General features: G+C 48.3%; 1 protein-coding gene across 1 annotated transcript in view; it reads right to left on the reverse strand.

Moving 5' to 3' along the window:
• Positions 1–21439, reverse strand: part of LOC144782059 (alpha-actinin-4) — a 280125-nt gene that overhangs the window by 140994 nt on the left and 117692 nt on the right. The window contains exons 4-6 of the mRNA XM_078661201.1: positions 9713–9799; positions 8221–8308; positions 7762–7840 (exon numbers count right to left, since the gene is read on the reverse strand). Of these exons, the coding sequence (XP_078517327.1) occupies positions 7762–7840; positions 8221–8308; positions 9713–9799 (254 nt within the window). The remainder of the gene's footprint in view (positions 1–7761; positions 7841–8220; positions 8309–9712; positions 9800–21439) is intronic.

A 21439-nucleotide genomic window follows, 5' to 3' on the forward strand; every position in this document is an offset into this window, starting at 1 on the left:
GGATTCCAGGTCACAATCGCCAGGGGGACGTCCTCAGGGTCTTGATTCACTCTAGCACAGGCCAGGCTTGGCGGGTGCAGAGTGTGCAGGGTTCGCGGTTCCGGGCTGATGCCAGGGCTTGTTACTTGCTGTGAGCAGTACCACTGCTTGTGGGAGACCCAGGTAGTCAGAGTCACAAGGCAGTCAGGTCCTCCGGGGTTTTTTAGGTTACTGACTGCTCCTCTCCCGTGGGAGGGGACAGGAGCCTAGCTGTGATTGGGCAGGGCTACTCATCTTCAAGATGGCCGGAGCCCGGGGTTGTGCTTCACCGCGCCTCTCCCACCTGAGTGGTGGGGTTGGCACAGGCTGGCACACCCCCCCTTTCGGACATAGGGTTTCCCGCCAGTCTTCCCGCCAGAGTGGGGGTCAGAACTGGTGGGGGCCAGTTGCTGAGTACAGCAAGTGGTCTGGAGAAGCTCACAAAGGTGGAATGCCTTTGAAGCTTCCCCTGCCCATCCTGGGGGAGGAGGCTCGGCACCTCGTCCCCAGAATGTGCATTGTTGCAGGCCCAAGAGAGCGGGGCTCTCCACCCAGGGGTTCAGCAACATGTCTGCTGTGTGGCAGCCTAGGCAGCCTCTCAGACAAAACGTGGATTATAGGTTAGGTTTCAGGGGGCATCTCTAAGATGCCCTCTGTAGTGCATTTTACATTAAATTCCACACTGGCATCAGTGTGGGTTTAATGTGCCGAGAAGTTTGATATCAAACTTGCCAGCCTTCAGTGTAGCCATTATGGTGCTGTGGAGTTCGTAATGACAACCTCCCAGCACCATATACTCTTAATGGCATCACTGCACTTAGTGCCCAGGAATGGCCCTGGGTACTGTAGGGGCACAGGGCTCATGCACCTGTGCCCACACCACTGTCATAGGGCACCCAGCTAGAGGGGTGGCTGATGTATGCCAGGGCAGTGGGTTTGTGGGCATGGCACACAGGGATGTGTTACAAAAGGGGATGATGGACGGAGCGTTTGAACAAATCAAACACTCACCCCCAGTCAACTGATCTGGGTTTAATCCATCACCATTCTTTAGTTCACTCAGCCACCCCAGTTCAGACATGGCTATATGCAAATCAGTCTGACCCTGATCAGTTGACTGGGGGTGAGTGTTTGATTTGTTATAACGCTCCGTCCACATCCCCTTTTGTAACACAGGGATGTGTGCCATGTCGACTCTTCATTTAGTTCTGCACCAGGACACTCAGCCTGCAAAGGCAGTGTGTGTGTGTCAGGGTACAGGGCCCCTAAGGGTGGCACAATAAGTGCTGCAGCCCTTAAGGGTCTTCTCTGGTCACAATGCCCTAGGTACCTAGGGTACCATTTACTAGGGGCTGACATGTGGCCAGAGATGCCAATTGGGTTTAGGCTTTAGTACAGTTTTTAGGGAAGGAACACAGGCCTTGGGTACCTGATTGGCAGGAACCCAGGGCACACCAAGGAAAAGTGCATCAGGTTCAGGCAAAAAGTGGGGGGGTACTGCAACAGAAACTCACTTTCTCACACTTGCAATATCACGTTATCAGTCTCTTTGCCAAAAGCAAGGCTAGGTCCACTAAGCGTGTTATCACTTTGGAGCCTTTGGGTTGTGAATGTAGCCCTAAGGCAGTGTTCTGGTGCGTTCCGGTGATCCAGGCTAGTCAATTCCGATAGAGCTGCAGAGATACCCTCCCAGTGGGTGGATAGGGAGGGACAGGTCTATAGCATGTGCATTAGGTCGGCATCCAAAGCACTACACCAAGGGCACATTGAGGAAGTCGTGGAGAACATTTTATTAGTTCTATGTGGTGTGAGAGCTATTCTATGTTGAATGGAGAATTGAATATATTTAAATCTCAAGTTGCAAGAGATTTTTCGGGGATATTCCAATAAACAGGTCTATTCTTTGTCTGATATCTCCTGGGTTAGGTCAGTTTCCCATTTAGGTTTTAGGGAAGTGGGAGGTATTATGATGTGGGGACAGAGTCTCCAATAGAGCCATCGTACTAGGTGTCTGCCATGTCCCATGGTATGTAGCGCTTGCAGCAACTCATGCGTTGCGGATTCCCTCCTATCGGGGGCCCAGTGCTGACGAACATAGGGGAGGATGATGGCATGTGTGAAAAAGTGTGTTTCTGGTACCCCATGACGGGGCCCAAAATTGGTGTGATCAACATTAGTGTGAAGTCTGCAAACAGCTAACTCATCGTCATCACTTCATTCTGTTCACAACGGCTGAGCCTCAGTGTGCATGAAGATGTGGTGAAACCAGATAATGGGATATTCAACGCACAACGCACCAGGGAGCAGCGTATCTCATAGCAGTCCTCCAATAGGCGAGGGCAATGCGCAATGAAAATTAGCTTGTTTGGGGTAATGCGGCTCCTAGACACACCAATTTATGGAGCTGACCCCGGCTAAGTTGTGTAACCTATTTCTAGCAGATTATGCCTGGCCAGTGAATAGGATAACCACTGTCGTTTTTCGGCTAAACAATAAAGTCTGGGGCCCCATGTCACCTCTGTCCGTTGGCAAGTGGAGTTTAGCTAGACTTACCCAATGGTGCCCACCACCCCAGATTAGCTCAACCGATAGAGTGTTTAGCATCCGGAATACACATGCTGGTACTATGATCAGCAAACGCTGTAACAACCATTTTTGCCAGGGCCAGGAGAGGCTGGCTACAGACAGAGGCAGCTGGACCCAAAAACCCACCTGGGATTTGAGTGTGATAACCGTGAGCATGAGGTTACCTTTCAACAAGTCATGTGCCTCTCTCTATATATTTGAACCCCTAGATAACGAAATATATGTGGAGACATGTGTAGGTGTGTGTTCCTGAATCGAAGTGTAAATTCCATATGAGTGGCAGCAAAGGAGAAAGCACAAGACTTATCTGCATTTATTTGAAGACCAGAAAGCCCAAGAATGTGGATAATTGGGCTACTATTTCCAGACCCCCACGGATGTCCCTTATATAGAGATTCATATTATCCACATATAATGATACGGAATGCATCGTGCGGTCGATAGGGATCCCCCACTCCAGGGCTGGACTGGAACACAAACCAGCTTGGGCAATTCAGCTGGACCAGGTTGGGGAGGCGTTAGTGAGAATCACTGCTGCTGCTTCTGTGACAGGGGGCCGATATTGCAACACAGCTGCAAAACCAGCCCCCAGTAACAAAACCAGCCCCCACCGCGTGAAAACCGGCCCCCACCCTTCAGGTCCACCGGGAAAACGCCCGGTGCCTGCTACGGCCAGATCGGCCCCGCAGCACTCTGTGGCCTCTTGACAGATTTGCTGTGCTATGGGTTAAATTGCAAATACAACAAGCATTTGTAATAGGTCTCCCATTTGCGAGAGTTTAAGCTATTGGCATTGTAAGTGACAATGCCTTTCCTTTATGTTTTAAAAACCAATACGTAATTAAAAGGCATTGCCATTTACAATGCCAATAGTTCAAACTCTCACAACTGCGAGACCTAAGGCATTGCAAATGCTTGTTCACTTTGCAAGTAGACGTGGCCTCATTTGAAATTTCCGGACTTGCTCACTGATCTGGTCTGCTATAATCACCATAAAAACAAGCCCTTGTTCATGCCTCGAAGACGTTGTGCAGCTGAATTGATTAAAACGCACTGGTGCAGCCTAGCAATGTGTTTACACAGACACACTTGCACGCATTTTCAAACACACACACCTACAGAGACACAGACACACAACACACGCACTTATACAGACACACGCATACATGGACATTGTTCTTTTGAGCCCTACATTCTTGGAGCTGATCTACCCATCCACAGAGCTGGGAAATGTGTGCAGTGTGTTCTTTTTGGCTTGAGTACAGCGTGGAGTCTCTCAACTCATTTGTTTTGAACCCGTCTGCCAACGTGCATTGGTCGTCTTTGAGCAGGCTGATGTCTGTTGTGATGACCCCCAGGCAATGCTTGATGGCCACACAAGAGTCACGTATTTCCTGGTGAATAACATCTGGTTTATCCATCATGGGGTGCAGCTACAGAGGAAGGTATTAAGTCTTTGGGTGTTAGGCCAAGGAGCACTTTGAGGGGTTGGAGCAGGTGTGGGCAGCCGATTTATCACGTTTAATTCTGGTGCATCCTATAGCTCTTGTTGCTGGTTCTCAGTTTCAGCAACCAGAGGATAGACTAGTAAGGTCTCACCGTCTGCCCACAGTGGGAGGTTTCTCGCTCTTCCCAGGGGCTCACAGGCTTTCGGATGCTATGGGCGCCCATGCATGCACAAATTACTTTATCCTGAGGTTGATGACTAATGAGGAATAGTTAGTTGAGAAGATAAATTAGGGCTCCATTCCAGGTGTAATATAGAGTGTGTTTTCAGGTCTGAAGTGTCCCTGTGCTCTGCCCAAATAACCCCACCGCGGGCGCTTCACACAGCTGGGAAACAGAGCCCCAACCCAGTACTGCAAATAATACAGCAGACTAGGTCTTTGGGAGCACTGTGGACTACCTGGGCACCCGTGACAACATATGTGATGTCCAGTCTTGTAGTATCTTTTCTGGAATGTGTCCGTGTCGACTGCAACCCTTCACTGACCACTGGAGGGCCAAACTCAACACATCAGGGAAGCCTGCTCCCCCAGTAGGATAAAGCATGTCCCCTCAAAGCTGTCCACTATGCAGTGTTCTCCTGGACACTGCCTGCTTATGGTCATATCGCAGCCACTCCTTGTAGGCCTTGAGGACTCCTAACGGGTCATCCACGTGCACTGGAGTCTGCTATATTTACTTAGAGCTGGGATATTTTGGAGTAATATTACAGAGCGCTTCTTTGCGAAGGAGAAACCCAGCACATTGGTAGGCAGCGCAATCCACCCTTTCAGCCATCCAAGACAGTGTCACCAATATGGTAAAAGTGGCTCCCTGCGGCCCACGGGCTGCCCGCACTGCCGCTTATTCCAAGGATGTCATGGTAGTGAGCGCTGCCATAATTTGCCGGGCTGTATGACACTGCAGCCTCGGTGTGCCCAGCCCTGTCCCCCGCACAGATTGCCAGTTTCTCCTGGCCTTGTTATGCACCCCGCTCACTTTCTATTGTGGCGTCATGTATGCCAACAGTACATAGCCGATCACCCTAGGCGCAGAGGCTCCGGCGCAGCCTGCGCTAGCAGGCCCGTCCACACCGAGTTCGGCCCAGTCAGTAGGAAGCAGCACGAGCGTCTTCTGGGAGGGTCAACCCCCAGCCAATCGGGGCAACTCAGCACTGGGGTGCCCCCACGGTACCCAGGCTCCTATGCCATCCACGGGCCCAAGGACCACGCGTTTCCGGCCACTTTCTTCTCCATGCGGTGGGGGTCAGCCCAATCAGCAGCTCCAGGCCGTCTGCAGAGTAGTTTTTGCAGGCAGAAGTTTATCAACCATTTAGGGTCATTTGTGTGATGAAATCAGAGGCCAATGTCACTGCCAGATAGTTATTCAATTAGATGACGGAGCCCGGAAGCCTCAGAGCTATGCGTCCAACCTCTTGGGTAGCTGGCCATGCCCCCCTTATGTTCCACCACACGTGGCCATCTCCAGATTATAAAGCATGAGCGTGCTTATAGTACTATTACCTCACCAGTGATGTCAGGGGGTTGAATGTAAATCTGTTAAAATGCTGGGGAACTAGGATTCCATCTAAGCGACCTAGAAACACTATGAAGATAAATGGCTCCTAACCAGCCCAGATCAGCTCACAGACAATCAGATACCACTATCAAAATATGTTGGGAAGGAGAACCACTCTTGCTTGACCAAGCTTCATGAAAATAGCATGCTTAGCACATCCTAGACAAAAAAACCCATTGTTTTCTAGAACTCAGAGAAAAGTCCTTGCTAAAGGCATGAGAAATAGCCCATGCTGTGCCCCTACATCTCTCCAGTAGGCCATAAAAATCACATTACTCTGGAGAATTTGGGGAGTCAGCTTCTCACTATTGGGAACAGTGAACCTGGCAACTGAGACTGACTTTGTTGGCACCCAATGAAGCATGAAGGATAGGCTGGAAAATGGGAAACAATTTCCAGATTTTAACAAGTCTGTTGGAAACTGTGGTATAAAATAAGGGATTATCCGAGGGACTCATTTGTACTTGTGTGAGGCAACACAATGGTCTTTAGATGACCAAGGAATAGGCTTGCCAAGAAAGACCACTTTCTTGGTTAACTGATCAACGTCATTTCAAGGGCTATTCCACTGTATCTTTAATGAAAAGCTACACTTCTCCTGAGAAAGCAGTACTTCAAACAAGGCTGAATGTTGCAAAGCCCTCTTTGTTAATCTCCTTTACTAAACTCAGCACAAGAGTGATCAAAGGTTAAATCTTGCAAAAGGACACCTCAAACAGTCCTATTAAGTACTGCGACTCTGGAGTGCGACTTCATTTGGTTACAGGAAATATAAACATGTTGAAAAGATTTAAGCTTCTCTTTCTAGATCAAATTATAGTAAACCGATGACCTGTATTTGCCAACCTTCATTACATGCACTCTTGAACATTTATTTACACTATTGTGTTCGATGATTGTGCCAACATTATAGTAGGATTAATAAACGCGGATTTCAATGAATTGCTTACTCCATTTTGCCTTATTTAGAAGTGCTAGTTTGTCAAAGGAAACTGAAATCACAATAAGAAAATCTGATGTTAAGCTTTTTTCCAGCAAAACACGTTAACATATTAATAGTTTCAACATTGGTGTAAAGTACTGCCACACTTGGGTTGCTTTAACAAGTGAGACCAATATGCTAGGATTATGCAGAATAGTCTACATTTGTTATTGAATCAGTAACTTTTGCATGACCTATTTGTCCTCTGTCACATGGGATGAGGATTTTGAATAAAGATGGCCATCTGAGTTGGCGATAGTGGCTGTAGGGGGTCCATCAAATGCTTTAACTAATATAGTTACCCTAGAAGGGTCTGCAGGCCATTTAGTGGGATAGCAAGACTCTTAAATAAGAGGTTTCTAAAAGCAGAGAGAGTTGACCCTAGAGAGGATCCCGTGACATAAAATGTAAACCACAAAGGAAAGAGATTTAATGGAATATTTAGAGGTCGTATGCAGAAAAGCAAAATTATAAAGCAACAAATCAATGTGATTATGGTAATAAGCCCTCCACATCTAAAGGCCAATGCTATGATATAATCACATTAGGTGCTTCTCTATTGGTGCTAAAAAATTTACTACAAAAAAATATCTGCTTCCTTAAAATCAGTTAAAACATATCCAATGATCGCATATGAGAATCTCAAACTGGTCTCATGACACGGATCTATTGTTGAGGATGACCAAACTGGGTGCTCTTTTTCCTTCCTGCACCCCAGCTTGTACACTCATGCCAGCCCCACCTCCATGTCATTCAGATTCATCCTTCCCCCAAACAATTTGAATGCTACTGATGAGAAACACCAGAAAAGAACCTTGTGCAGGTTTGTTCCACAGCCAAACAGATTGTGTGCAACATACTGCGAATTAAGCACATGGACAAAGGTAATACTGGGGTGCACCACCACAGCCTGTGGAACTTTTAATAGGGTTGAGGGGTATGGTGACAAGCAACCAATACAATGTGAATATATATATATATATATATATATATATATATATATATATATATATATATATATATATATACACACACACACACACACACACATACATACATATACACACATATGTGTACCGTGTAGCCCTCTTCCAACAAGTACTAACACTAACCTTTCTCAGCTTCTCATATTCAATGAGTTCTGGCCGATGTCTGTGGATAAGAGCATTAAACGCCAAACCATCTTTCCAGCTAGATCAGAAGAAAAAAAGTATTAATAAATCAGGCACAGAAGAAATGAATGTCCCTCTCCATAACCCAGAATTAAATCTCCTCTGCCCAACACAAAAAATACAGTATTTACCGAGATATGAAGCCCAACTCCAGGAGTGAGGCAATCTGCACATTTAGTACATTGCAGCTCCCCTATCAGAATAAGTTACCATTACGTTCGCATACGCGCAGAAGAAAGAGGGAGAAAAACCTTAAGCTGCTCAATGCCTCATGTGATGACTAACTATATCTAAGACATCCATGCTGCTTAGATCCAAAAGGAAAAGTCGTTTTCATTAGGCTGCTAGACAATAGTGCTGCTACCCTTATCTGTAATCATTCACTATTTAAGCTTTTACCTGATGTGGAAGTTCTGAACATTGACATTCTTATATGGTGCGGTCTTTCTCTGACACCACAGGAGTAACCCTTCCTTAGCAGAGGTTTCTGCAGAGAAAAATGGATTGTTAACATATAAATATCAAGTACTGACACTTATCTGACACATTTGAGAGATTAACTCAGTATATATTGATAAGCATCAATGAAAAACAGGATGAATCTTACACTTAACGTGCCTGCACCTGTGATTCGAGTTTAGGTTCTCCACAGGGCCATTCACTTTTTTAACCACATGTGTGGGTGTGTGTCTGGGTGGGTGGGCGGGTGGTTGGTTGGTTTGGGCGATGATGGATATCCTTATGGAGTCGTTCTGAAAAAGGGCTGCACAAATCTTATGGAAATGAATACCATATTCTTCTTCTGACACTTTGAACAATAACATGTTACTTGAATAATCTTTTAACACGTCATTTGTAGAGTCACAAGCTTTATATGGCATGAGATCATCCCTAACCAAGACAGCCTTTGGTTGATTAAAAGAGATCATTGATACTGCTACAGGCTTGCACTATGGTTATTCAGCAATTCTAGGTATACAAACTTTGTAGGCATTTTGGTGGCTATGAAATCAGATTTAAAACAGACCGTACATCAGGTTCTTTTTTTTTTTTTAAAAATGGGCATGTGCTGAATAACGGCTTAAATTTTACATTACAAAGCTCTCAAAGTTAGATTCAAGATTTTCCAAATATTCTTGGGGTACAGCATTGAGTCTCCAAACTTGCTTGTTCTACATTGTTTATGGCAAAAAACCAGGACCAACATGTAATTAAATGGCAATTCGACACTAATGGTTTTAGAAGCTTTAGCAACAAGCAGATGAAAATTATTCTTGCACAGTCTCAGCTCTTGGGATTTATAACCCAAATGATGAAGAAAATAGTTGCTCTGAGGCTTATGGATCGATAAGAGGGCTTTATTAAAGCTCGGATAATACAACTTTACTATAATTTCCAAAGGAGTACCCACAATAATCTAAGACATGCAAATAAATCGTAGGAAGATACCAGGCAACACACTGTACACAAAATCACTTTCACTAACACTACGATACATTAAAATGATCAAATACCGTCCACAGGGTAGATGTTAGTAGAAAAAAGAAAATATCAAGTAAGGTGTACATTTAAAACATTCCTTGCAAATGGCACATGATAGTGAAACCGTAAATGGCTTCTGGGGACAGAAACTTTACATCACTCACTACATTAGTTTAAGCAGAAAAAGCCTGAATTAAGGGGCTAGAGTATGGCAGCCTTATGGGTGCAATAGTTGAAACAACTGTCTAGAGCAATGGGTACCACAAAAACAGACTAAGTTGATAAAATTGTAAAAGGTGAGGAGGATATATCTATTATAGAAGGAGAGAGATTTCATATGTCCATAATAACAAGAGTAGCAAGAATTTAAGATCAAAAACAGTTGCATAGGGCAAGCATAGTACATTACCTTCCACAGAGATATCTTGAATAGCAAATCGAAGGATAATTGTCCATATCATGCCAAGCGTCATCTTGGAATTACCATCAACAATTTCTAGAAGTCAAGAAAAAGACTACTTTCAACAAATCAACCACTAGCATATTTCAACATTTCAATTTAGACGATCTAGTGGAAGGAAGTAACCTACCTGTAAGACCGCTTTTTCAATAACAGGATATTCATCACATTCATGAATATCGATTTGCCTCCATTTTCTCAGCCACTTCAATCATCTTAGCAGAAGTTTGTCAGAGCATGCATCCAGGATAAAATGTGCACTAAATATTTGCTTTTAGAGTTGGTGTGCAAAAAAATGGGCCTGCTATATGCTCATACAAAGTGGTCTATCAGCGGCGAGCTCTTGCTGCTGGTGCAGAGTGGGGGGTAAGGACCACCAACCCTCAACAAATTGTCAATTGAAAACGCTGCACTCCCAGAAGCATGTATATGTATATGTATATATATATATATATATATATATATATATATATATATATATATATATATATATATTCCAACCAGACGAGTCGCTTTATATATATATAAATAATATACATACACACACATACATACACGCAAAAAAAAGTAACACCAAATGCTTTTGTCCTACATCTTTGTCTGACCTGTCCATGTTTGAGCTATGGCCTCCTCGACTTCATGGCCTTCCTTGGTAAACAAAAGCCTCAGAGGGACCTCCATGGAGTAACAGTAGTTGAACCAGCAAGGCGTGCGGTAGGAAAAGAGCATCTCCAATAGCCCATTCTCTGCATTCGCAATTTTCAGATTTGTATAGAAAAAAGGTTATTAAAAAAATACATCTCATCAGCTAAGCAATGACTATCGAGGTCTCCAATAATAGCCCAAAAGGCGAAAACCCCTTTTTCACAAAGCAATATTACTGTATAAATGATAGACAAATCTATTGTTTCCTGACAAATTTCAATCAAAACGAGGGTGTCAAGTGGCTAGGAAAAAGAAGAAAGACGAATGGACTCATTTCAAAACAAGCATTGGAAATGCAATAGGTCTCGCATTAGAAAAGTTGGAGTTATTGGTCTTGTAAATGACATTTTATTTATTTGTTGGTTTTTAAAATTGCTAAATTGATGGCTTTGTCATTTACAATGCCAATAGTTATAACTTTCGCGAATGTGACACCTATAGCATTTGGAATGCAACATGTTTTGTATTTACGTGACAGATGGCAGCTCTGGTCGTTAGGCCACATCTCTAGAGAGCAGGAGAGTGCAGCAGGGGAGAGAAGCACAGCAATGCAATAGGTCTCGCATTAGGAAAGTTTGAGCTATTGGTATTGTAAAGGACACATTTTTTATGTATGTGCTTGTTTTGAAAATAGCGAAATTAATAGCTTTGTTATTTACAATGCCAATAGTTTTATCTTTCGCAAATGTGACAACTATTGTAACACAATATGTGTTGTGAGGGTGAGGGTGAGTGAGGGTGAGTGAGGGTGAGTGAGGGTGAGTGAGGGTGAGTGAGGGTGAGTGAGGGTGAGTGAGGGTGAGTGAGGGTGAGTGAGGGTGAGTGAGGGTGAGTGAGGGTGAGGGTGAGTGAGGGTGAGGGTGAGTGAGGGTGAGTGAGGGTGAGTGAGGGTGAGGGTGAGTGAGGGTGAGTGAGGGTGAGAGAGGGTGGGTGAGGGTGAGGGTGAGGGTGAGGGGTTGAGGGTGAGGGGTTGAGGGTGAGTGAGGGTGAGGGGTTGAGGGTGAGTGAGGGTGAGTGAGGGTGAGGGTGAGTGATGGTGAGGGTGAGTGAGGGTGAGTGAGGGTGAGTGAGTGAGGGTGAGTGAGGGTGAGTGAGGGTGAGGGTGAGTGAGGGTGAGTGAGGGTGAGGGTGAGTGAGGGTGAGGGAGGGTGAGGGTGAGGGTGAGGGTGAGTGAGGGTGAGGGTGAGTGAGGGTGAGGGTGAGTGAGGGTGAGGGTGAGTGAGGGTGAGGGTGAGTGAGGGTGAGGGTGAGTGAGGGTGAGTGAGGGTGAGGGTGAGGGTGAGGGTGAGTGAGGGTGAGTGAGGGTGAGGGTGAGTGAGGGTAAGGGGTTGAGGGTGAGTGTGAGTGAGGGTGAGTGAGGGTGGGTGAGGGGTTGAGGGTGAGTGAGGGTGAGTGAGGGTGAGGGTGAGTGAGGGTGAGTGAGGGTGAGTGAGGGTGAGGGTGAGTGAGGGTGAGTGAGGGTGAGTGAGGGTGAGGGTGAGTGAGGGTGAGTGAGGGTGAGGGTGAGTGAGGGTGAGGGTGAGTGAGGGTGAGGGTGAGGGGTTGAGGGTGAGGGGTTGAGGGTGAGGGGTTGAGGGTGAGGGGTTGAGGGTGAGGGGTTGAGGGTGAGGGGTTGAGGGTGGGTGAGGGTGGGTGAGGGTGGGTGAGGGTGAGTGAGGGTGAGGGGGAGGGGTTGAGGGTGAGTGAGGGTGAGGGGGAGTGAGGGTGAGGGGGAGTGAGGGTGAGTGAGGGTGAGTGAGGGTGAGTGAGGGTGAGGGTGAGTGAGGGTGAGGGTGAGTGAGGGTGAGGGTGAGTGAGGGTGAGGGTGAGTGAGGGTGAGGGTGAGTGAGGGTGAGTGAGGGTGAGTGAGGGTGAGGGTGAGTGAGGGTGAGGGTGAGTGAGGGTGAGGGTGAGTGAGGGTGAGGGTGAGTGAGGGTGAGTGAGGGTGAGGGTGAGTGAGAGTGAAGGTGAGGGGTTGAGGGTGAGGGGTTGAGGGTGAGGGGTTGAGGGTGAGGGGTTGAGGGTGAGGGGTTGAGGGTGAGGGGTTGAGGGTGAGGGGTTGAGGGTGAGGGGTTGAGGGTGAGGGGTTGAGGGTGAGGGGTTGAGGGTGGGTGAGGGTGAGGGTGAGTGAGGGTGAGGGGGAGGGGTTGAGGGTGAGTGAGGGTGAGGGTGAGTGAGGGTGAGTGAGGGTGAGTGAGGGTGAGGGTGAGTGAGGGTGAGTGAGGGTGAGGGTGAGTGAGGGTGAGGGGGAGGGGTTGAGGGTGAGTGAGGGTGAGTGAGGGTGAGGGTGAGTGAGGGTGAGTGAGGGTGAGTGAGGGTGAGTGAGGGTGAGTGAGGGTGAGGGTGAGTGAGGGTGAGTGAGGGTGAGTGAGGGTGAGGGTGAGTGAGGGTGAGTGAGGGTGAGTGAGGGTGAGGGTGAGTGAGGGTGAGTGAGGGTGAGGGTGAGTGAGGGTGAGTGAGGGTGAGGGTGAGTGAGGGTGAGGGGTTGAGGGTGAGTGAGGGTGAGGGTGAGTGAGGGTGAGGGTGAGTGAGGGTGAGGGTGAGGGGTTGAGGGTGAGTGAGGGTGAGGGTGAGTGAGGGTGAGGGGTTGAGGGTGAGTGAGGGTGAGTGAGGGTGAGTGAGGGTGAGGGGTTGAGGGTGAGTGAGGGTGAGTGAGGGTGAGTGAGGGTGAGTGAGGGTGAGGGGTTGAGGGTGAGTGAGGGGTGAGTGAGAGTGAGGTGGTGAGGGGGTGGGGTGAGGGTGAGGGTGGGTGAGGGTGGGTGAGGGTGGGTGAGGGTGGGTGAGGGTGAGTGTGGGTGAGGGTGAGGGTGGGTGAGGGGTTGAGGGTGAGGGTGAGTGAGGGTGAGGGGGTGAGGGTGAGTGAGGGTGAGGGTGAGTGAGGGTGAGGGGGTGAGGGTGAGGGGGTGAGGGTGAGTGAGGGTGAGGGGTTGAGGGTGAGTGAGGGTGAGGGGGTGAGGGTGAGTGAGGGTGAGGGGGTGAGGGTGAGTGAGGGTGAGGGGGTGAGGGTGAGTGAGGGTGAGTGAGGGTGAGGGGTTGAGGGTGAGTGAGGGTGAGGGTGAGGGGGTGAGGGTGAGTGAGGGTGAGTGAGGGTGAGTGAGGGTGAGTGAGGGTGAGTGAGGGTGAGTGAGGGGTGAGTGAGGGTGAGTGAGGGTGAGTGAGGGTGAGTGAGGGTGAGGGTGAGGGTGAGGGTGAGGGTGAGGGTGAGGGTGAGTGTGGGTGAGTGAGGGTGAGGGGTTGAGGGTGAGTGAGGGTGAGGGGTTGAGGGTGAGTGAGGGTGAGGGGTTGAGGGTGAGTGAGGGTGAGGGGTTGAGGGTGAGTGAGGGTGAGGGGGTGAGGGTGAGTGAGGGTGAGTGAGGGTGAGTGAGGGTGAGTGAGGGTGAGTGAGGGTGAGTGAGGGTGAGTGAGGGTGAGTGAGGGTGAGTGAGGGTGGGTGAGGGTGGGTGAGGGTGGGTGAGGGAGGGTGAGGGAGGGTGAGGGAGGGTGAGGGTGGGTGAGGGTGGGTGAGGGTGGGTGAGGGTGGGTGAGGGTGGGTGAGGGTGGGTGAGGGTGGGTGAGGGTGGGTGAGGGTGAGTGAGGGTGAGGGTGAGGGTGAGGGTGAGGGTGAGTGAGGGTGAGGGTGAGGGTGAGGGTGAGTGAGGGTGTGGGTGAGGGTGAGTGAGGGTGAGTGAGGGTGAGAGGTTGAGGGTGAGTGAGGGTGAGTGAGGGTGAGGGTGAGTGAGGGTGAGGGGTTGAGGGTGAGTGAGGGTGAGGGGTTGAGGGTGAGTGAGGGTGAGGGGTGAGGGTGAGTGAGGGTGAGGGGTTGAGGGTGAGTGAGGGTGAGGGGTTGAGGGTGAGGGGTTGAGGGGTTGAGGGTGGGTGAGGGTGAGGGTGAGTGAGGGTGAGGGGGAGGGGTTGAGGGTGGGGGAGGGGTTGAGGGTGAGTGAGGGTGAGGGTGAGTGAGGGTGAGGGTGGGTGAGGGTGAGTGAGGGTGAGGGTGAGTGAGGGTGAGGGTGAGTGAGGGTGAGGGTGAGTGAGGGTGAGGGTGAGTGAGGGTGAGGGGTTGAGGGTGAGTGAGGATGAGGGGTTGAGGGTGAGTGAGGGTGAGGGTGGGTGAGGGTGAGTGAGGGTGAGGGTGAGTGAGGGTGAGGGGTTGAGGGTGAGTGAGGGTGAGGGTGAGTGAGGGTGAGGGTGAGGGGTTGAGGGTGAGTGAGGGTGAGGGTGAGGGTGAGTGAGGGTGAGGGGTTGAGGGTGAGTGAGGGTGAGTGAGAGTGAGGTGGTGAGGGGTTGAGGGTGAGTGAGGGTGAGGGGTTGAGGGTGGGTGAGGGGTTGAGGGTGAGGGTGAGGGTGAGTGAGGGTGAGTGTGGGTGAGGGTGAGGGTGAGTGTGGGTGAGGGTGAGGGTGAGTGAGGGTGAGGGTGAGTGAGGGTGAGGGTGAGTGAGGGTGAGGGTGAGTGAGGGTGAGGGTGAGTGAGGGTGAGGGTGAGTGAGGGTAAGGGGTTGAGGGTGAGTGTGAGTGAGGGTGAGTGAGGGTGAGGGGTTGAGGGTGAGGGTGAGTGAGGGTGAGGGTGAGTGAGGGTGAGGGTGAGTGAGTGAGGGGTTGAGGGTGAGGGTGAGTGAGGGTGAGTGAGGGGTTGAGGGTGAGGGGTTGAAGGTGAGTGAGGTTGAGGGTGAGTGAGGCGAGGGGTTGAGGGTGAGTGAGGGTGAGGGGTTGAGGGTGAGTGAGGGTGAGGGGGTGAGGGTGAGTGAGGGTGAGGGGGTGAGGGTGAGTGAGGGTGAGTGAGGGTGAGGGTGAGTGAGGGGTGAGGGTGAGGGTGAGTGAGGGTGAGGGTGAGGGTGAGGGTGAGGGTGAGTGAGGGTGAGGGGTTGAGGGTGAGTGAGGGTGAGTGAGGGTGAGTGAGGGTGAGGGAGGGTGAGGGAGGGTGAGGGAGGGTGAGGGAGGGTTGAGGGTGAGGGAGGGTGAGGGGGTTGAGGGTGAGTGAGGGTGAAGGTGGGTGAGGGTGAGGGAGGGTGAGTGAGGGTGAGGGTGAGGGTGAGTGAGTGAGGGGTTGAGGGTGAGGGTGAGTGAGGGTGAGTGAGGGGTTGAGGGTGAGGGGTTGAAGGTGAGTGAGGGTGAGGGGTTGAGGGTGAGTGAGGGCGAGGGGTTGAGGGTGAGTGAGGGTGTGAGGGTGAGTGAGGGTGAGGGGGTGAGGGTGAGTGAGGGTGAGGGTGAGGGTGAGGGTGAGTGAGGGTGAGGGTGAGGGTGAGTGAGGGTGAGGGTGAGGGTGAGTGAGGGTGAGGGTGAGGGTGAGTGAGGGGTTGAGGGTGAGTGAGGGTGAGTGAGGGTGAGTGAGGGTGAGTGAGGGTGAGTGAGGGTGAGTGAGGGAGGGTGAGGGAGGGTGAGGGAGGGTGAGGGAGGGTGAGGGAGGGTGAGGGGTTGAGGGTGAGGGAGGGTGAGGGGTTGAGGGTGAGTGAGGGTGAAGGTGGGTGAGGGTGAAGGTGGGTGAGGGTGAGGGAGGGTGAGGGTGAGTGAGGGTGAGGGTGAGTGAGGGTGAGGGTGAGTGAGGGTGAGGGTGGGTGAGGGTGAGGGTGGGTGAGGGTGAGTGAGGGTGAGGGTGAGTGAGGGTGAGGGTGAGTGAGGGTGAGTGAGGGTGAGTGAGGGTGAGTGAGGGTGAGGTTGAGTGAGGGTGAGGGGTTGAGGGTGAGTGAGGGTGAGGGGTTGAGGGTGAGTGAGGGTGAGTGAGGGTGAGGGGTTGAGGGTGAGTGAGGGTGAGTGAGGGTGAAGGGGTTGAGGGTGAGTGAGGTGAGGGTGAGGGTGAGTGAGGGTGAGGGGTTGAGGGTGAGTGAGGGTGAGGGGAGTGAGGGTGAGTGAGGGTGAGTGAGGTTGAGTGAGGGTGAGTGAGGGTGAGTGAGGGTGAGTGAGGGTGAGTGAGGGTGAGTGAGGGTGAGGGGTTGAGGGTGAGTGAGGGTGAGGGGTTGAGGGTGAGTGAGGGTGAGGGTGAGTGAGGGTGAGTGAGGGTGAGGGGTTGAGGGTGAGGGGTTGAGGGTGAGTGAGGGTGAGTGAGGGTGAGGGGTTGAGGGTGAGTGAGGGTGAGGGGTTGAGGGTACATGCTTTTCACTTACTTCAAAGGTTGTCCGTGCATCAAGGGTAGTTGACTGAACTATAAGTATAATAATTGTAGTACTCTTCGGTGGCATTGAGCTCACACCCTCGAATGGTCTTCGGTAGTATTGTTTCCTGTAGAATTCTATTTCCTGCTTATAAAGCGCATGTCTCGGTCAGTATCAGCAAAGTGGTATGTGCAGTGCATGTGAAAGTCGGAGAGTTGGAGGCGGTTAAGGAAATGCAGAACATTCTGCAAAAGTAATGGGAAACCATTTTTATCTTGAAACTGTTTTTAACCGACAGTCTTTTATTCCTAATCATAGATGAGTGGGAGTAATACAGGGACTGGAGCAGCAGCGCCTCAGTTTGGATTGGTGTGGCAGGCAGGAGAAAGTCAGGAGAGGGAGGAGGGGGAACTGCTTGCGAAATGAAATTAAAAGCGGCCGGCCGGGAAATGCTCTCGGTAGCATTCGTTTGAAGTGTGAAGCAGGGGGCGGGAGCAGCCTTTGATGTGCGGATAATTAGGGGAGGAGCAGCCAGGAGATCCAAGCTGGGGAACAGATGGCTGGCGATTTGATGCTGTGCACGCGCATTTTAGGTCAATGCGCTTGCGCATTGACCTAAAAGCCACGGGCACAGCACCAAATCGCCGCAGTTAGGTAAGCTTTGTTTAAAGCCCTATAGTCTCGCTTCTCTCAATGCGCATGCGCATTGATAGGTCACGAGACCTAATGAGCTAAAGCGGAGAGTATAAATACTAATGAAGTTCTAAGAAAATGCTTACTAAAAGCGTTATGGGAAGCTTATGTCAGCCCACCCCTTCTTCATTACCTTTCCAAACTCACTGTAACCAATAGTCAATCCAGATAACCCTTTCACTATAAGCAACTACTTTAAGTAGCCCGCCCACCCCTTCAAGCAAGAGCCACTTTAAAGGTAATGTCAGTATTTCTAGTCAACCAAAACATATCAAATGTTCCCCCTTACCTAGACACTTCAGAGAATGAAAGGACTCTAGACCAGGATTAAGAAAACCTCTGCCCCCCCCCCGCCCCACAGTGATTGTGTGGAAGTCTAAAGAGGGCAGTAGTATGAAATTTGTAGAACCCCTTGCGGAGCACTAGCAAAGAAAAGTCATATGTGACTGTGTATTGCAAATGGATATAGCAGAGTAGGTAAGATGTCTAACTAGAGTTAACAAAGATTAACTTGAGCCAAGTTAGAGGAAGCATGCGCTAGACAGAAAGAACATTAAAGAAATATATACTTCCATCCTTTACCTAGAAATAATTGGCCCTCACATTTACATGATCAGTGGGTTATTGGAGTCCCTTTGTTTTAGCTGGTGGATTCTTTCGCAGAGGATTTCCCAAATCATCAATCCCCTCTAGGACATTAGGAAATATGAGGACTGAGAGGCAGAGTGGCTCAAACAGACAAACGCTTCACAATACACACTTCTGATACAAATCCAATTCAGCTTATTAAACTGCCGCTCTTTCACACTGACCACATTCAGAGCAACTTCATTTAAGGTCACCTGTCTGTAGTACACTAGCTTTCTGCTTACAGGACATTCAATAAAGCTCATCAATGAACTATCCACCTTGACAGGCATGTTAACTCCATTTACCAATTTCATCCTGTAATTCCAGTGCCAGCGAGAATTATATGAGAATCCTAAATGGGCCAAAAATGTAAACATTATCCACCTCATCTTACAATTATTTCGCCATGGGGCAGAGGATACAGTAGAACTCAGAACTTGCCAAATGTCACCATGTAAACAACAACGCTTGCAAAGTCAAGATTGAACAACAGCAGGAACAGCAGCATAGTGAAGGCAAGGGGATTCATTTACATATGTTAACAACCACAAAGGCAAAGGATGTAAGCTTGTGTTTTTTTTAATGTGTCTTCCACAAAAAAGAAAGGGGGCAATAAAATCAGGACTCTGTATTTAGTTTTGTTAGATTTACTGTTGCCTCACTCGCACAACTATCCAGTATGAGACAATCACAATTTTTGTCTGCTTACCTATCCAATACAATTGCTGAAAAGGCACCAGAATGAGGTTACCAGGGGCTCAAAGAGCTCACATCTCTCTTAAATCTTCCATTAGTTTGCTGATGCCCGAAGAATGACAGTCAACATTGTTTAACACAATTAATTCAAGTTTATTCAAGATGGATTTAAACCCCAACAGAGAACAACAACCCAACCATAAAACTATATGAGATAAAATATAAAATGTATACTATTTTCTGCTAACATACCTCCCAAAAACTTTAAAAAATGTAAATAAATTAAAACACGCATTCATTGGGAGCAGACCATATAAAATACAAGAATGTATCCATAATATTTAAATTGTATCTGCAATAAAAGGGTGTTGAGAACTGAATTCCAGGCACAGCAAGTGCCGGGCAGAAAACGACAACATGATTTCAATCCCGGTTGCCACTATTGCAGAGTTAACATTTGAAGGGGTCAAATCCCTGGTCAGCCTATTTACCTGTATAAGATCTAAGAGGAAGGATACACAATCGTCATCCTTTGTACACTACGATCAAGAGACCGGGACAAATAATCCAGTGCTTTAGCACGTTATATTGTTGATAAAAGATGCACACATTCTCAGGCTACCACAGTATTCAATCACAAATATATATATATCTTTTATTCGGCTATATGATAGCCATAAAAGCACACAATAAAATGCAAACAAACTAGATTAAAAAAATCATAATTCATAATTAAGTATTACTTTTTTTAAAGTATTCAATATATAATGCATAACTAAGTCTAGGGATAGACTCTTAAATATAGACGCATTATCCAGGGGATCATGAATTCTGGAGGGATAAGGTACATCCCAATTTTTTTTATGAAATTTGAAAATTGCGAGTAAAATGGTTGTACATATACAAAGCGGATAAAACCTCCAGTCTTAATAGTTCTAAGAGCGATCCTTCAGCTGCAAGCATTAGGCTATACGCCCATCGTATTAGGTTTGCAACTGTCATGGCATATGTAAGACCTAATTCTGAGTGAAAGGCCTGCACATAAATTGCAGTGCTAAACTGAACAAAATGCCCCTAAGATTTTCCCCTCATAGAAATTAAGAAGAGACCACTATGCTACAGGTATGTATTATACAGCATAGCTTAAGGTAGATGGCAGTTTTACCTTATAGGTTTCTAATAAGTGACTAAATTGTCTTTTCCACATAGTCATAGAATGTAATACACCTGCATGTGCTAAAACATTACTACCACTCAGAAAAAAAGCTGTTTGCGGTCAAGGTTGTGAGAGAAAATTCTGTCTTGATAGGTGTAAGATTTAACCTGTTCTAATTTCCCACTGCCTATAGACCAACGGTTTACTAAGCTTTCTTCCCTTGAAAGCAGATTTCTTAGTTTTAGTGGTATTAATTGTAAGAGGATGCTTATCTGTATAAATAAAAATCACTTCCAAGTTTCTCTGCAGCCCTATTGGAGTCAAGTCAAGTAAAACTACATCAAAATACTGCAGGGACATGCTTCTTAATCTAGGGAGAAAGTTTCTAAGTTTCATAAATTGCAAGGCAAGATTATGCAGAAACAGTGAACATAAGAGGCGTGCCAATATACATCCCTGTTTTAATCCTTGCTGTTTTTATCTTGTGGGTTAACCCTTTATACACACCACGAAGGGGAATTAGGGAAGGTCAAAATGGTACGACCAGTACCTGTACGAAGCCATGCATGGATCCAAGGGGCCCTATGAATGCAGGGGGGGACGCACCAGTGGGGAACTAGTACAGGCCCCTCCTGAATCTGCAGGGCTTAAAGGCGTGCCAGCAGAGCTGGGATGCCCATATAGGAGATGCATGGCCTCATACAAATGTTGGAGTTGGGTGGGCGCTCCGGAAGTGCGGAGCCAGCCCAGAAGCAGGCTCAACGGCATGCCTTGAAGGAGGACACTTCCTCGTCTCAGGACACTTCCTTGTCTCGTCAGATAACTTCAGTGGAGGCAGTGAAGTCGAAGACCTCTTAGACTTCTTACTTTTCTTCTTTTTGGGACTTATCCCAACAACTTCAACTCCGATAAAGATCAATGGCTCTGCAATCAATCCAGGGACATTCCTCTCGACTGGGATTGAGACAGTCACAGTGTCGCACATCGAGCGGCAAGGACCTGGGAAGGCTTCTTCCTAAAGGCCTTGAGCTGCATGGCATGGCAGTTGACAGGTCTTTGCATCGTGGTCAAGCTCCAGGCACCAGAGGTAAATAAGATGCGGGTCTGTCACTGACATCGGTTGGTGACAGATGCTACAGAGCTTAAAGCCAGCTTTCCTAGTGGACATCCCTGCCATACATGGAGAAAGATATCAAAAGACTTTGACAAAAAGTCAAAAAAAGGTCAGTCAAAAACAAATGACTGGGGGTAGCTGGCGCAGAATGTAAAGAACTGACGGCAACGCACTAGGGTGGCGCCTTTATAAGCAGGACGCATGTCAATTATGGCACGGAAAAGGACACCACCAGCACCATGCAGTGCTGAACAATATCACCTACCCGGCAGGCAGGGGTACTGCTCACTCAAGATTTGCAGGTTCAGACTGACGCCTGGGGATAATTCAAAGGTAAAAAATCTGCAGCTAGGAGTCTCCATCAGATTCATTATCCAAAAGCTTAACTTCATGTTTTTGAATTGCACTCGAAAACTGCTACTTTAAAGGCTTATATGCCACATAAGATTAGAATTAGGCCTGGTTCATCAAAAAAGGGTTTCTGGTAAAGTTGCTGGCAGGTTATAATCTCCCCTCGATGGCAAAACTAGTATCTGTGTCTAGACCAGCTTAAAAGTTAGTATTGAAAAAGGGAGTCAACACTACTTCTGACTAGGGACAGTGAGGCAGCATCTATAATCCTAGGTACACCAAATAAA

The sequence above is a fragment of the Lissotriton helveticus genome, chromosome 9 (genome assembly GCF_964261635.1).
Source record: "Lissotriton helveticus chromosome 9, aLisHel1.1, whole genome shotgun sequence".
NCBI classification, from domain to species: domain Eukaryota; kingdom Metazoa; phylum Chordata; class Amphibia; order Caudata; family Salamandridae; genus Lissotriton; species Lissotriton helveticus.